General features: G+C 35.9%; 1 protein-coding gene across 2 annotated transcripts; it reads right to left on the bottom strand.

The window, feature by feature from the left end:
* Positions 1 to 6819: 6819 nt before the first annotated feature.
* Positions 6820 to 13280, bottom strand: LOC113499313 (hydroxylysine kinase). 2 transcript variants are annotated; one of them, XM_026879736.1, is made up of 7 exons: positions 13217 to 13280; positions 11621 to 11904; positions 10961 to 11160; positions 9815 to 9934; positions 9315 to 9430; positions 7556 to 7745; positions 6820 to 7244 (listed from the first exon to the last, which is right to left on the bottom strand). In XM_026879736.1, exons 2-7 carry the CDS (start codon positions 11898 to 11900, stop codon positions 7041 to 7043), a joined length of 1110 nt encoding a protein of 369 aa, XP_026735537.1. In that variant the 5' UTR covers positions 11901 to 11904; positions 13217 to 13280; the 3' UTR covers positions 6820 to 7040. The 2 variants fall into 2 exon arrangements, with proteins under 2 accessions (XP_026735537.1, XP_026735536.1); XM_026879735.1 differs by lacking the exon at positions 13217 to 13280 and adding an exon at positions 12190 to 12247 and having other exon boundaries at positions 11621 to 11905.
* Positions 13281 to 15767: the final 2487 nt, after the last annotated feature.

Here is a 15767-nt window from a genome sequence, read left to right as displayed (position 1 = left end):
ATTAATACATGACTTTTTGGCTAAGTCGAGCATTCGTGCTTCGGCTTTGAAAGACTTGGGAAACTGTTTGGGGGAGAGTGGAATACTGTATTACTAGTATTCTTTCTCTAGCACTTCTTTTTCAAAGGAACAATCTTCGGCAAGATAATTATTAGTAACTAATTGTTGCCCTCGAATCCTCGACTCTTGTTCCCGTTTCCATGGGAATGCCGGGATAAAATGTAGCCTTGACCTAATAAAAGGAGGGCTGGCCTCCTTTTATTAGGTATTAAAACTATCTCCTTAAGGAAAATACGAAATCTAAAATGTCTAGCCTAATTTTAGTGCAAGAAAAATGTATGAGAAAATTGTAAAGTACATTAAAAGTGACTGCGAATGTGAGTTCTCCACAAATGGTAAGCGGTATGAGGATGTATATGGTCAAAATGAGCAGATTATAATGTACCGACAGATTCCTGAGTATATTCAACTCGTGTTATTTGTAGTATCACACTTTATCTGTTTGGAAGTCCGTTAGGAAATCTTTGATAATAAAATAATACTCTTTTTATTTTGTCTTAGGAGTCAAGGCTTGATAGACTAAGTAGGATAGGACTGCGGCCGGTCAATAAAGGGCATAAGATAGCATCGCTCAACCCAAAGCTTGCAATATAATTAGATGATTTCTCAAAAAGGGGAAAAAAGATTTAGTTAGCAGCCGTTTTCTTAATATTCGGTCACCTTACAGACCCAGGCATCCTGGAAATGCATTGCTGGCTAGAATGCTTGTTCTGAATCTAAATAATTGTATGCAACTTAAATCTTTGTGATACCCCCCGCGACAAATGATAATTGTCTTAGTGCGGAAGTCCTATTACTTACTGAATGAAAGTAAAAAAAAATATAGAATCTAAAAACCCACGTTTTTAAATGTCACACCATTCAAATTTTATCAAAATCGGTCCAGTCGTTTTTATAGTTGTAAATTTCATTGTCATCATGTTTGAAGCTACCCTGAAAATTTCAGCCTGTTCACTTATCGGGAAGTGCCTCAAAATTGAGTTTAAATGGACGTAGTTATGCTAACTAGAACCAACCCACAACATATTAGTTTTGAGATAATCAGGTTTTTGTTTTAAAGGTGCGCTCCGTTTTGCGTATAAAATGCTCCTCAAACTCGGGTTGGTACCTTAAACGGATCCTTTTTTTTTGCTTTGTAGCTTGCTATATCGGCCAAGATTTTTTCTGAGATAATGTAATACACCATAAACAGCCTATCTACATATATAACTCAATTTCACTCAAAGTGTGGGTAGGTTCTACTTTGCATAACTACGTCCAAATATCCAGTGAGTGAGTGTATAACAACGTGGGAAAAAAATATTTAAAAAGATTCTACAGAAGTATTTTTTCGAGAGAACCCCGGTGTTTATGCTATATCATGATACTAATCACCTCCGATCCTTGTATGCTATGTGTGTCGGAGCCCAGCAGGAGGCGTCACAGTCGTGCCGCGCCGTGACGTGTACTAACTATGTTATACTTTAGCAGGGGCTTATATTAGGTACATATTACAATTTGTAGCCTAATTAATGTATGTTTGTGAGGCGTTGGTGTGAAGTGATTTTTCAAGGAGAAAATAAGTTAAAGTACGTGTTTTGTTCAGTGTTGGTCCAGGTTTTTTTTGTCGTTGAAAGAGGAATTCCAACTTTAGGAATGAACAACGGTGGTTTGATTCAAAAGAATTTAATCGGAACTATTGTATGTGTAGAGACAACATTATAACAAAAATATACAACCGACTTCAAATAAAACTTCCCTGCCAATAAAATCTTATGATACCAAATGTTCATCCAGTTCGAAGTTCTGAGGTACCAAAAAAACAAATGAACCTCCTTTTGAAATCGGCTAAGAAAATATAATTGACTCACAAACCAATAACAAATATTAATATTCATTTTAAAACTATTTAAAGGTCAAAACAGCAAAAAGATAACTATTTGCATCGTACCTATCTACACATATACACACTATCATGCCAGGGTTACTTTAATCTCTGGTTTTTCATGATTTTAGATTAAACAATATTTATATATGGGAATAACCAGGGCAGTGTCGTTTACAGGGATTTCCCAAAGGTGAAAACAAAACAATACTGTCTGGAGATACAAAACAAGTTTCGAGTTAGTACATTACTACAACGATAAACGTAGTAGGTAAGTATATACCATAATTTGTAATTGTCATTTTATTAATATGAGGCACGTTACCTATATTACTATACTAGCTGTTACCCGCGACTTCGTCCGCGTGGATAGAAGATACAAGTTAGGATTTTTTGAAATCGGTTTAGTTTTTAGAGTTCACGCAACTTGTGTCCATATTTGTAAGGTTTTTCATCACTGCTCGGTTCCTTTTAATTATGGTGTGATTATAGATTTTATATCTTTCTCAATGAATAAACTACCACCAAACACTTACCATTCAACACCTTGACATTCTGAAAATATAAAAGTCCATATTGTGCAGACAGTCATATGTAAATACTTGTTCATGAAAGGAATTATAATTATACAAAATTACGTAACATGCTGCAGTTTAATTCCATCGTGGCTAAAATTTGAACTGAGCAAGAGAGAGAAGAAGATGAGATGACTTATCATTTAAGATGTGTCTGCCAAAAAACAGGAAAATAGACAAATAAGGAGAAAGCTGCTCCTAGCAGTAAAGCCAAGTCAAGGCAATTTTGATCTACTTTATGCAAGACAATTCCGTTTTCTTTTGTAGTTTTTCACCAGCTTTTCCATTTATTTGTCATCCTATGAAAATTTGGTAACACAGAAATTTTTAATTAATTTCATAGTATTGGATGCCGATGATCCGTACCTACATGTAGCACTGAGGTTTATGAATAAGTCTATTACCTCTTTTACAAACCTGGCAAATATCCTAGAGTTGCCAGTAACCCGGTATGTAGCATAATAAATAAGATTTTACCGTTTCATACCAGTTCGGAACAAGTTGAACAGTTAGATTTTAATTAAAAATCATTAAGGGATAAGAATCTCCAGCAAACCTGACAGGATTGGCGTTACGTCAGCTACTTAGTTTTTACTTCTAACATAACTTGAGAAATAGTTATTGATAGACTGAATATATTAGAGGGATCGTGGTTTTTATTTGATCTCCCGTAATTGATACGGCTGGATTATAAGATTCCCGTCTTCGTCAGATTGTCGTTTTTATTTCGTACTTAGCTAATGATTAATTGAACGATTTCAACACGCTGGAAACATGCCTAATATACACATGGGAAATACAGGGGAACTTGGGAAAAGGCTAATACCGTAAAACGGGGTGAATAGAGTTTCAAGGGGTGAATGGGAAAATAGTGTTTTTTGAAGGCATCGCATGCATTTGTTTACATAAAAATGCTTAAATACAATTATTTTATAACAGGTTGATAATTTTCCTATCCACCCCCATTTAATATTCCTATCCACCCCAAAAATCCCTCTACCAAATGAGTAGTTACCAACTAATTGAGTTAGTTGCTAAGACCTGAATCTAGAATTAATTTGAGATATTTAAAAGCCCCACAAATCACCCAAAAAAATCCGATCCAATGCAGGTCAAACCAAAATCCTAGTTGAGAAACCGACGCAGAATAAAAAGCAATTTAGAAAGTGATTTCGCAGTCTACAATTAAAATAAATGTTATAGCACACCTACTAATTACACATAATTATACTAGAACCCAATATCAGCATTATAGCTAATGATTAATTACACAAGGTTCGCATCACTTTGACAAGCTACGATCACGACTGCTGACGTCACTGATGTTTTTTTTTTAATTTTAATTTGTTTCACCTGTCCCGTTGTCTATCTGTAATACAATGTTGCAAGTTTACTTTGATTTTTTTCCTGGTTTTTGATTGAGCTGAGATTTTGTCAGTCAGTATATGTGTGTTGTAGTTAATGCAATATTATGAGCTGTCGTAGAGCTCATCTGATGCTGGAGCTGGAAGGTGGCCATAAAAGTTCCGCAAAAACACCGTTTAGTGTAAATTCCTTAGAATTGCCTGGTTTCCAAAAATATCCATTTATTTCTAAATATTACCTACTAGCTATTACCATCCGACACCAAGTACTTACCATCCGACACCAAGTACTTACCATCCGACTCCAAATACTTACCATCCAACACCAAGTACTTACCATCCAACTCCAAGTACTTACCATCCAACTCCAAGTACTTACCATCTAACGGCCTATGTCCAGCAGTGGACAGCTTTAGGCTGAAATGATGATGATGATTACTTATACAGACTTATACTACTTAGTACTACTTAGTTCACATAAATACTTAGACCTTTGTTTAGACCTAGCTACCGCATTAGGTTAAGTAACCTGTAATGGTAGATTAGTGTGATAATTAAATAAATAAATAAATGAAATGTAGGTACATTCAACAACTATGTATTTGTAAACACGAGCCATTCGGACCAGTTACACCGCTATACAATATCAAAGCACATTATAATTCATTCCACATTTGTATATCCATATAGGTTCCAAGTTAATTAGCTAAATGATTGCTTGCAATTTAATTACAGTTTTTTAAGTACTTCTTATGAAGGTCCACGAGGCTTGCATAATCAAACAGTCCTCTCAGTTAAGTCAACTTAGTACCTTCATAAGTTTCAAGTGATATTATTACAAGTGTAGGAAAGAGACCTCGCTCTACAAAGCGTAGTGCTGTCTCGCTTTAATAACATTAATAATATTACTTTTAGATGTGGTTGGTAGGTTGTCCTGCTTCAAAAACTCACTCATTCTGAAGTTAATTGATTGTAATTAGCAGCTTCTTATTTCGACATTGTCATCGAATAGTTTGCATCGCACTGACTGCTTTAGGAAGGGAATCTTATGAAGATGAGTTTGTGACAAATTTATTGATGTCGTTGTATGTGAATGGGTTTGTTTCGTAATTTATATTGCAGTTTTTATTTTGTTCGGTTACAGAGGTGCTGTTGTGTTCGGGTAGATAGTTTGCTCCTGTATTGTATTGGGTAAGCATATCATATCTATACTTCTGTACTAATCTATAGTAAAACAAAAAGCTGAAGAGTTTGTTTGTTTGAACGCGCTAATCTCAGGAACTACTGGTTCAAATTGAAAAAACCTTTTTGTGTTAAATAGACTATTAATCGAGGAAAGTTCTAGGCTATATACCATCACGCTGCGACTAATAGGAGCGAATATACAATGAAAAATGTGGAAAAAGGCAGGTATAAATCATGACTTATATCTAACAACTACTGAATTGTAGAGAACTGGCTAAGATAAAAAAAAAACATTTAATACTTACCATAGGTAAAAGATTTAATTGAAATAAATGTGTTTTTGGGGGATATTTGTTTTTTTTTTAGCGAATTTATTAATTAAGTATTAATTCGTTTTTGTAAAAAAAAAACCTAACTTATTTTTCACATGACACTTTTCCAAAATAAACAAAATTTGTTATCATTCAACAAAAGTATCTTCGGTGTCCCTAATCCTTTTAAAAGTCCCATACAACAAAAACTCAGCCGACACATTCCCAACACATCTTGACCATCACATCATCCCTTTGTTATACGCCGCCTTCTTATCTCTATCATCAGCCACTCACAGACGCATCGCGATTGGTCTTAGAATCCGAATTAACTTATTATTATTTATTTTGACGAGAAGGCTTGATAACATCTCTGATTGACGGCTCCTGGCCTCAGGGCCACCTCCTCAACGTTGTAGGAGAGAGATAGCGCTATATGATCTATAGTCTCCATTCTGCTTCTACAATCGCAATTATCTTGCTTTAAGAGATCATGGTAGGGGTCAGCTTGACGAGTCTTGCTCAGGAGTCGTATATTTTCCAAGATATGATCTTAAGTTATGACTGTAATTGGCGAATGTTTATAGGAGTTTAGATTTCACTTGGAATCAATCTCTGTCGCATTTACACTAATCAATTGTGACGGTTGGCTGTGTTTCTATGGTTGTGGTCTTTTATAAACGTCATAGAGAACAGATACTATAGAAATGTACTGTTGAGGACTTTTGGGGGGGGGGATTTGTTGTGGACTATTTTACAAATATATGTCGTGAGGTTTGGTTCGAGGGAACGTGGGCTAAGGCGTCATGGAAGATCATGGCAAAAACCTTGACAGTATGTGATAATGTGGTCTGGAAAAAAATGATAAAATATTTTCATAGAAGGTAATATTACCATGGAGATTTATAGTTAGTAGAGCAACCGCCTGACGATGTCACGGTTTATTGAAAACTCAATGTTTGTTATAACTAAAGAATTATCTAAAATAATTAGCATCTTTAAACACAATCGGATAAAAGAAACCTTTGTGGTAATTCAAGTTGAAGAATCAAACATCACACACGTTATGAAATTATGTATGTTTGTATACATACTCATATACTTTCGCATTTATAATATTCGTTTGATATCAGCTCATCATCTTAATGTAGGCTTTGTGTAATACCTGTCCGTCTTCTTATATCATGCAATAAATAAAAAAAGGTTTCATAAGCAGTCTTTAATTAATACTACTCTTATAATTATTACTTTATAACAACTATAAAAACATTTCTATATAAAATATTTATGTAGATAAGTTTAGGTTCTATTAAAAATACTGATATAATACAATTTATTAACTTTTTTAAACCAAAAGAACCGTTTTTAACTGTCACTTTGTCATTCTAGATCTAAAAGAAGTGATTAATAATCAAATAGATGTTTCACAATTGAATACAAATAAATACATTTTTTTTCAGTTTTTTTTCTTCACATATCTATAGCATCACGCTAAGAGCTCTTTTTTATTTAGGGCGAACACAATTGCTAAGCTCAAAACAAAGAAAAACCTCAACAAAGGAAGCAAAGTACGCGAGAGTGTCAACAAATTAAAAAATCTATCTTAAATTTACTTGGACATTATCCCATAGATAGATGTTACATCTTGTACATCATTATAAAAACTTTCCTCGTCTTAAGCTTAGCTCCTCGTTAGATATTCATTGGCGATCTCCTTCCAGTCAGTGGGGTCTCCGTGCTCGGTCGCCTTGGACTTGCGGATCTTCTTCAGCAGCTCCCAGCCGTTGGCCTTCTCTGTGGACGTCACGTATGTGTTGTTGGGGTCCTGCTCCAAGGTGTAGGCGCCCAGGATCAGGCTCTGGACGAGCCGGGACGAAATCAGCGTCTAGTGATAAAGATAAAGTTTAAAACATTATTTTGCAAGACAATAAATATCGTATCTACCAACAGGAGATGATGAGACATACTGCTACAAGTACATACTACTAGTTAAACCAATATTACTTATCTACATCATAATTAATGATAGAAAATAAACGCGATTATCTTGCTGCTAGTGCCATCTATCGTCGAGTAGTAAAACCTCTTCAGAATATGCACAAAACGCCATCTATTAACCAATAGTTAAACTACCTCATCCAACACCTAACTGTAACAAAGTGCTGCTACCTAGTATCCGTCCCAAACAACTCTCACCTTCAGTAGCCTGTACTCGTCGTCAGGCAAGCGCCTGTTGACGGTGTACCCTGCCAGGACGTAGCCTCCAGCCTTCAGGTCTCCAGTGATGAGCATCATGTAGGTCATAGTGATGGCCAGCTCGAAAACGTAGTACGAGTACTGGATGTCGCCGAAGTCTATGATTCCAGTGATGCGGTAGTCGGAGTTGCTGTGAGGGATGGAAAAAGGTTTTATATAAATAGGTTTGTAGTAGGTCTGCGGTGTTAAAAGGACTAAGCAGTGATGTTCCTACAATAGCAGTAAGTATTGAGGTCCTGCATTTTTAAGCTGTAATACCATATTTTTTACATAGGTATATATTAATTTTTTAATAAACTAACCCCATTTCAAGATCTGCCAGTCTTCCTCCCTTAACCATATTTTTATTGCCAGTTTGATTTATTTTAAAAAGTTTTATTTATTCAATATTTTTGTTCTGTATTTTGCAAAAGGTACCTGAGCGGCTCTACACTTTACAATAACAATGTTACGTATTTTTTATAAAACCATCCGATTTTAAGACATTTTATTTTACATTTTCGTTAAACTCCATTTATGTAATTGCTAAGTAACTATCTAGACAGATGTTTGTACCAAGTTAGGCAAGCGTAGAAGCAAGTTACCACCGTCCCACAAGCTCGGCTTACCTCAACATTATCCCACTTAGGATGTCGGTACAAACCCTTAGGACTGGAGGCTTCAGCTGCCTACGTTAATTATAATATTAATAATTGGATTCAAGTGTGAGTACTTAAACTTAAAAACCATTAAGCCTTATTATAAACAGCCATTTCCTTAGCTTAAATCCCGATCTATTCGATCGGGATTTAAGAAATTTGTTTGTAGAGAGTAGTAGAGACATATTTTTAACTGATATTAATTTCAATGTTAATCAACTATATGTCAGCTGAATATTTGAAATTGTAAACAATCATTGAAATTTTGAATTGAAGGAAATTGTATCGCGAAAACAAACTCCAAAGATCCGTAGATATAGTAGCCGAAAGCCTATTTCAAATTCTAACAATTCTGATAATTATAATAGAAACCTAAATCATATGAGCAATCATGCACCATTATTTGAATAACGGTTCTCTTACGCCCGAAGTTACGTGGCTGTTATCAAAACAGTTTCATCACTATGATAAGATACTACAGACGCCCGACAACGCCGCCTATCTCTCTAATAACGGAGGCAAGCTCTAAACAAACAATCACGGGCTAATATACAGTAGCAGTCAGTGTGGAGTGAGTTAGATATTAGAGCACAGATTACAATATCATTACTTTAGTACTGATTAGTGAAACCTTAGATAAAATTCATATTTTTTGCTCTACTTTTTGAAATCGCTTTAAGTCGCCTTAATTTGTCAAAAAATTCTATAGGGTTCCGACTTTTTAGTTATAGAATATACAAAATGTTTTAAGATACCTTCTAAATATTTGAAGTTGAAGAAAAACCTTAAGTAATACGACCACGATCTTTAAACGGTTCAACCGACTTTATCAAACGTATCTAAGAACTGTCGCCCATAATTCACCTTAAATATCAAACCAATTAAATTGGAATAGCTCAATTCTTTCGGGAGCCATGATGCCACAGACAGACACGTCAACCTTAGTGGCTTAAAAAGAAAACTTTTGGTTAGGTTAGGTTAGGACTAGTTGACTGTAGTTGACTGGTCTCTATCTATCTATGTGAGTATATTCTCGATGTACTATTCTCTTCTGTCCCTACCTGCCTCCTGGCTTGAGCCCCACCAGCACGTTCATCTCGTTCACGTCTCCGTGGATGACGCCCTTCTCCAGCTCGTCCAGGCGCGGGACAATCGCGTATTTGAACTCTTCTATCACCTGTGGATAGGGAAGGTAGTTTATTGATGTACCTTGGTATTACATGTGGTAAAAGTAAAGGATGCCAATGCTAAGTCCAGTATAAAGATGATTTAAATTTTAAAAAGTTCTATTTCATCACCTTCAACCTCAAACAGGTTCGGGTTCAGGTCGTTCAGCAAGTTTTACAAAGTTAGAAGTATTCTAGATACCTACAATACAATCATATCTTCTGGAGTCGTTGACTTGCTGAACTTTTATTTATTACTTTCTTCTCGGAGATTGAGGATAGCTAATTATCCGATGTTTAATATTGTTAAATCATTCGCGTTTTGCGTATAAATCACAGGTTACTTCCTAGACTGTATTATGTTTATTCTTAATATTGATGTAGATATATCCTACCTCCTCAGCCAGGTCAAGTTTCTCCGCGTCCTTGATGACGTACTTGAACTTCTCGAGCTCAGGCACCTGCGTCAGCATCCACATGTGCTCGCGACCCGCTAGCCCCGAGTGGTTGAAGTTCTGTTGAGGAAGTGTTTATTCTAATAGTCTGTTTGTGAATCCTTTTAAAATTTTCTTTCACAGTTTTTAGCAAGTAATGAATTACGAAAGATCATTCCACTAGGCTGTTTTAAGGGTCATTGGGATCAAAGCTGGGCTAGTATCTAAACCAAGAGCTAGATAATTGCGTTTACCACACTTTGACGTGGACAACATAGAGTCGGGATAGATATATGTTTAAAAAAAAAACAAAAGCAGTAAACCCTTAAATTACGAAAAATGTTTTTTTCCGATAGTCGATTGATTGACGCCTTTCCCTTCCTTTAGATAACATAAAGCAATAATAGCAAATACTACAATCATATACATTGTATCTTGTAACAAGGCATAAAAGATACGATTAGTACGATTACCCATAAAATCGTTTGTACATGAGCACAATGCCAACAGCAGAAACCTTGAGTTTAATACGCCTGTCAGTACTACAGTACTACGGTTTATTGTAGCGGAATCAACTGTGACTGTGATCTAGAATGAGTTGTGTTGAACTCATTACACTTGTATGGATGAACTGTACTGCATTAACAGAGGCAGATATGGTGTTACTAAATTTGATTTTGAGCTATTTTGAGGTTTTATCACAAGTTAAGGAAGGTTGGAAGGTTGAATGAGAATGTATTATGAGAATGAATACCTCAGATAGCATTCGCATGAAACACATAAATATCAGTTTTCAACTACCTCTTAAGGAAAGAATAGCAGACGTGGAAAGGAGATAGCACAATACACAACATAGAGCAGCGTCTAGTTTCCAAAACTTGGACGTTTTTAACTTTAAGGGTGTGGTCTTTGACATTATAAATTCATTTTTTCATAACCGCATTACTTATGTTGGTTAGGTTTCCAAAAAATTAAGTAACGTGCACAAGACGTGAACATCCGTATTCGTGAATCAGACATCAGACAAGTGTTTATCCTACGCTAGGATCTTACCCGCGTCACATCACCACTTTACCACTGGGCTATGCTTTCAATCATACTCCATACCTGCAGCTTGTTGTCCAGGTTCGCCACGAACTCTCCGAGCTGGTAGAGCAGCGCCTCGGACTTGGGCACGGCCTGCAGCAGCTCGCCCGGCACGAACTCCAGCAGGCGCACCGCGTGCTGCTTGCCGCCGAGCCTCTCCACCGAGTGCAGGTGACCGAACACGTTGCGCACCGGCTTGGGGCAGGTCACCGAGCGGGTGGCTAAGGAGGTACAGTTGTATACAGGTTACATGACCATCTAAGAGCAGAACTACTGAGAGCGGTTTTGACAAGATATCTAGACTTGCCTTTCAGGCTTAGCTAGCTTTGACAAGGAAAATCTCCAATGAATCTATGACTATTTCGAAATTGTCAGTTTGTAAAGAAAATTGTTAAAAATAAAAAAAATGAGAGTTTCGACTTTGCACAGTAGATGGTTTAAGTTGATACACTAACTATTGGTGTAACACAATTTTAATAAGAGAAAATATAAATCTATAATGATAATGGAACACTCGCGATACATTCAGAATAGAGATATAGAGATTTCGGTAGGTTTGTAGTTTATAATATGTCAAGTGCAATCAGACAAAAGTCGCTATTTAATTAGGTTTAAATTTCACCCACACTACACTAGTTGCATTACGTTTTTACAAACAAATAAGTAAGTAAATAAACTCACCCAAGAAGTTCATAATCTCATTCTGAGCCTCAACAACGCCAACATTCTGCGAGTCCATGGAGTTCATAATCTTGAGGACGTATCCGTTCTCACTGTGGGAGGTGATGAGCGGGTTCTTTACGTTAGGGTCCTCGATGATCTTGTAGTTCTTGTCGTCGTACCCGTTCAGCTCCGTCAGCTCCAGCACTGAGATGCCGTACAGCCGCTCCACCAGGAGCTTCACACCTTCATGGTCTATAATCGGCTTGATCACCGCGCCCGGTTCTAATGTGTTTGCCATTTTTTCTGCGGATAGGACAAAATGTTGAGGAATGCTAGAGTTCATGGATGAAGATTTTGTAACGTTTTGGAATAGAACTGTTTCCAAAATACCTAGAAGGCCTGGGTTTGTAATCAGAGTGTTTGGAAAAATATATGTTTGTTTTAGAGACGTCACTCCATTTCATAAGTTACTACTAGATAGGTTTTTTTATTCCTGAGTAGAGGTTTAGTTTTTAGTACCTACGAAATTTCCTTTTTAAACTCTCCTTTTTTAACACAGCCTACTCATAATTTACCCTTCCACCTACCTATGAAACGTAGAGAGGACTTGACAAATGAAGTCAGATTCATACCGGCTTCAACGACTTACAAACATAACTATTTTTGCATCAGCGGTTAAAAAGGTTATCCTTTTATCATTTTTGCCGGCAGAGGAAGAGTGACAACGTATCAAACCACGGGAAAAAGTAAAAATTACTCTTGAAAGACCGGTTAAACCTAAAAAAGTGTTTGCTAAGCTAATAAGTTTCGCTTTAATTGTAATTATCTTAACGATATAAACATCTGTTAGTACATAATAATAAGGATTAATTAATATCCATTTATATTCTCCGTTGGTCGAACTATAAATATATCGCGACGGTGGCGCCGCGCGGCCGCTTGCCGGTACTAACGTCACATGATTCAGTCTCGCGGTTCGGAAGATTACAAAATGCATCTAGATAGGAATTTCCGTGAAAAGTACATGTAAAGTGTATGTTTTATCATTATAGAAATATTACTAAGAGTTTAATCTATGTTTTAGGCCATTTGTACGGTATTTCTTGCGAAAAAGTTAGGTTTTTTTAGTTTGATTTGAACGTAAAATTGTAGACCCACACACAAAAGTATTGTCTATTATACAGACAGAATACTTATGATAGTCGTCTATTTATGTAAAGTGCACTTGTTTTTCTAACGTTTATTTTAATGCCGATTTTTACAGATTACTTCTGTTTGCAGTAAGTTAAATTAATATTGACACAATCATCATAGTCTTTCGACGCCGGCCGGTAGCGATAGAGTTTAAATATTATATATACTTAAAGAATAAAAACACAAAAAAATATCTGATAACTTACAGCACAGCTATTTTAGCAAACTAAATTTAAATAAGTAAAAAAAATCCAAACTGTACATGAAATTTCACATGATAAAATCACCTTACCATATCTAAAACAAAACACTTCAAACACATACAAATTAAAAGCCTTAACATCAACCCAAAAAATACAAGTTACCTGCTTCTCTATCACTTACACAATATAACTCGTATATATTATGTTGTTGGCTCACCTCACAACTGCTCACCGCTGTCAACAGTCAACAACTGGCCGCAAGATGAGCACCACACAATCACACTGATAACAGGAGATGAGGCTCCTATTACATGTCGCACTTGCTATTGTTATCGCGATAGCAACTTCTTGTCAAGTCGATTGCAATTAAATTTTGGCGTCCCAGCAAACGTCTATGACAGTGACATTGTCATGATACCATTTAATTTTAAAAAGAGTTTGGACGGTGTTTTAAATATCTATGCAGATAAATGTACAACATTGTGTGGCCAGCCAATTCGCTGAAAAGAACATTGTGGTTTCCATGGTTACAAAATCGTCAACAGAATGATTTTTGTTATGGAACAAATGTCACTTTCTTTGTGATCACAAATGTTTACGTTTAAGGACAAAAGCAGTATTTTATTTTAGAAGGTGGTCTCTCAAGATTGTATACGTAACAACAGCCACTTTAATGGCGCTACCTGAGCGCCTCTGCCCGCGGCTGGCGCCCCGCCACACCGCACGAGTTTTTTCTGAACCTGTCTCGAATTCCTAACACTGTCGAGGATTAAGTAAAGAGCATGAAAATATTGCCAACCTTGTTCCTTACCTGAGCTAGTGTATCATTCCTGTCCTAAAGCGAGTTGTGAGACAAGTAAGATTTCTTTTTCTCTATTGCATCTAGCTACCATCGATTACTTAATAAAGCTGTACCATTGACGTTCTTTACACAGTATTATTAACTGAATGTTACAGGTATGGCAAAGTCATTATCAATGTCGTTAAACGCTGGTTATGGCTAAAAGCTGTCTTAAAAGAAAACTTTTATACATTATTACACAATGAGATTGAAAAAAATCAGGATATTTTGTCATCTAATTTATTCTCTTCATAATTTATTGAAGTTATGACGCACGATGCTATGAATTAATTAAAACCTAGTTCATAATATAAGACAATAGCCATGATTTTACTGAACACTGAGGAAAATTATGACTTTATTGTCTCTGGGAAATAATATAATCAAAAGGTGTCGTTTGTTTAACAATATGTTATTGGAATGATTTCTTAGCGGTTTAGTCACGCGTATTTATCGGGAACGCCTGACTAGTTTCGGACCCAACGGGAGAGTTGGGCGAGTGAATTTTACTTACGACCGAAACTAGTCAGGCGATCCAACAAACCGTTATCGAATAACTTTGAATGCAGCCTTGCGAATGGTGTTACAATAATGTATATTGTTTTTTCAAATCACGCTAAAATAGCTGGATGGATCAATGATACGCAGGGCTGCCGTATAATGTAAAACGGGCTGCAGATAACATAAGAAAACAATAATGGTAGTCACCTAAAGCTAGTAAAACCTTACATAAAATAATCTAAGGAGAAGGAAACCTACTATGTTAGCCACATTATTGTCCAAACTTAACCTCAAACATATATTATAATTCCTATTGCTATACCGATGTCTTTTGCCATACGTAATGCGCGCTCTCGGTCGCTACTTGTCAGGTTCGTGACTCTCCGTTTGACAGATTACAGGTCTGCACATATTATATTCATTTATATGTTATTTATATAGCTGTTACGTAGGTATGTTGTGAATTGTTTTTGTGTAGTGTTTATAGTTTCTATAGGAATAGTGATAATTGAGGTAGGTAGATGGTTATTTATTATTTAATTTCATCATCTCTTAAGTAACATAATCAAAAGACAATGTTTTAGAAGGTATAAGTTGTTATTTTATGGCAGAAGTACGAACATAAATGTTTCAATGTAAGCCGAAATTAAAAACATGTTCCGTAGGATCATAGACATATAGTAAGTATCACAAACTTCGTTTCAATCGCTCAAGATTTTCGAGAAACTTATGGTTTTTCATAAATTCGAAGGATTAGAACCGAAAGCATGGGATTTAAAGTTATTTTTTGCCTATAACCTTGTTCATTCTGTAAACCTTTAAATCAAATAATAAACAAATTAATGAAGGCTACATATAAATTGTGGTTAAACTAGGTACTCATACAGACACATCATCTTCAATAGCTTAGTTTTAACAGTCAATTGAGAGGATTGGGTCCATCTTTGAGGGGCCGACAAATTACATAATAATATCCTGAACACCACGCAATGTTACTTCTTCTCACGCCTTACAAACCCAATCTTTAAACTTCGAAGAAATTGAATAAAATTATTTATCTATAATTTTTTAACGGTGTGAAAATTGTATGACTAAATTACACGATGCTGAGAGCACTAGGTCAAAATATGTCAAAAAGGGGACCTTTTAAAAAATCTCGAATAACTTTAGACTTTGCCAATAGGCGCTACAAAATCAATACAAAACAAATCATATTACTTATATAAAATTATAGAAAAAGAAAACAAATTCCTCCTCACCCCTACTTTTTGCTGTGCCCGACAGGGTCCTTAACTAAGATGAAACTTAATTGACCACCTATGTAACATTATAGAATGCAATCAAGAATTGAAATTGAACTCTACGAACGCGACCGAGAGCGGCCCAGCTTTGCACTATCAAAACTTCAGGCATTATAATAATAATA

This window comes from Trichoplusia ni, chromosome 12 (genome assembly GCF_003590095.1).
Source record: "Trichoplusia ni isolate ovarian cell line Hi5 chromosome 12, tn1, whole genome shotgun sequence".
Lineage (NCBI taxonomy): Eukaryota > Metazoa > Arthropoda > Insecta > Lepidoptera > Noctuidae > Trichoplusia > Trichoplusia ni.
The sequence above is the reverse complement of the archived record's forward strand: the minus strand, read 5'-3'. Positions and strand labels throughout refer to the sequence as shown.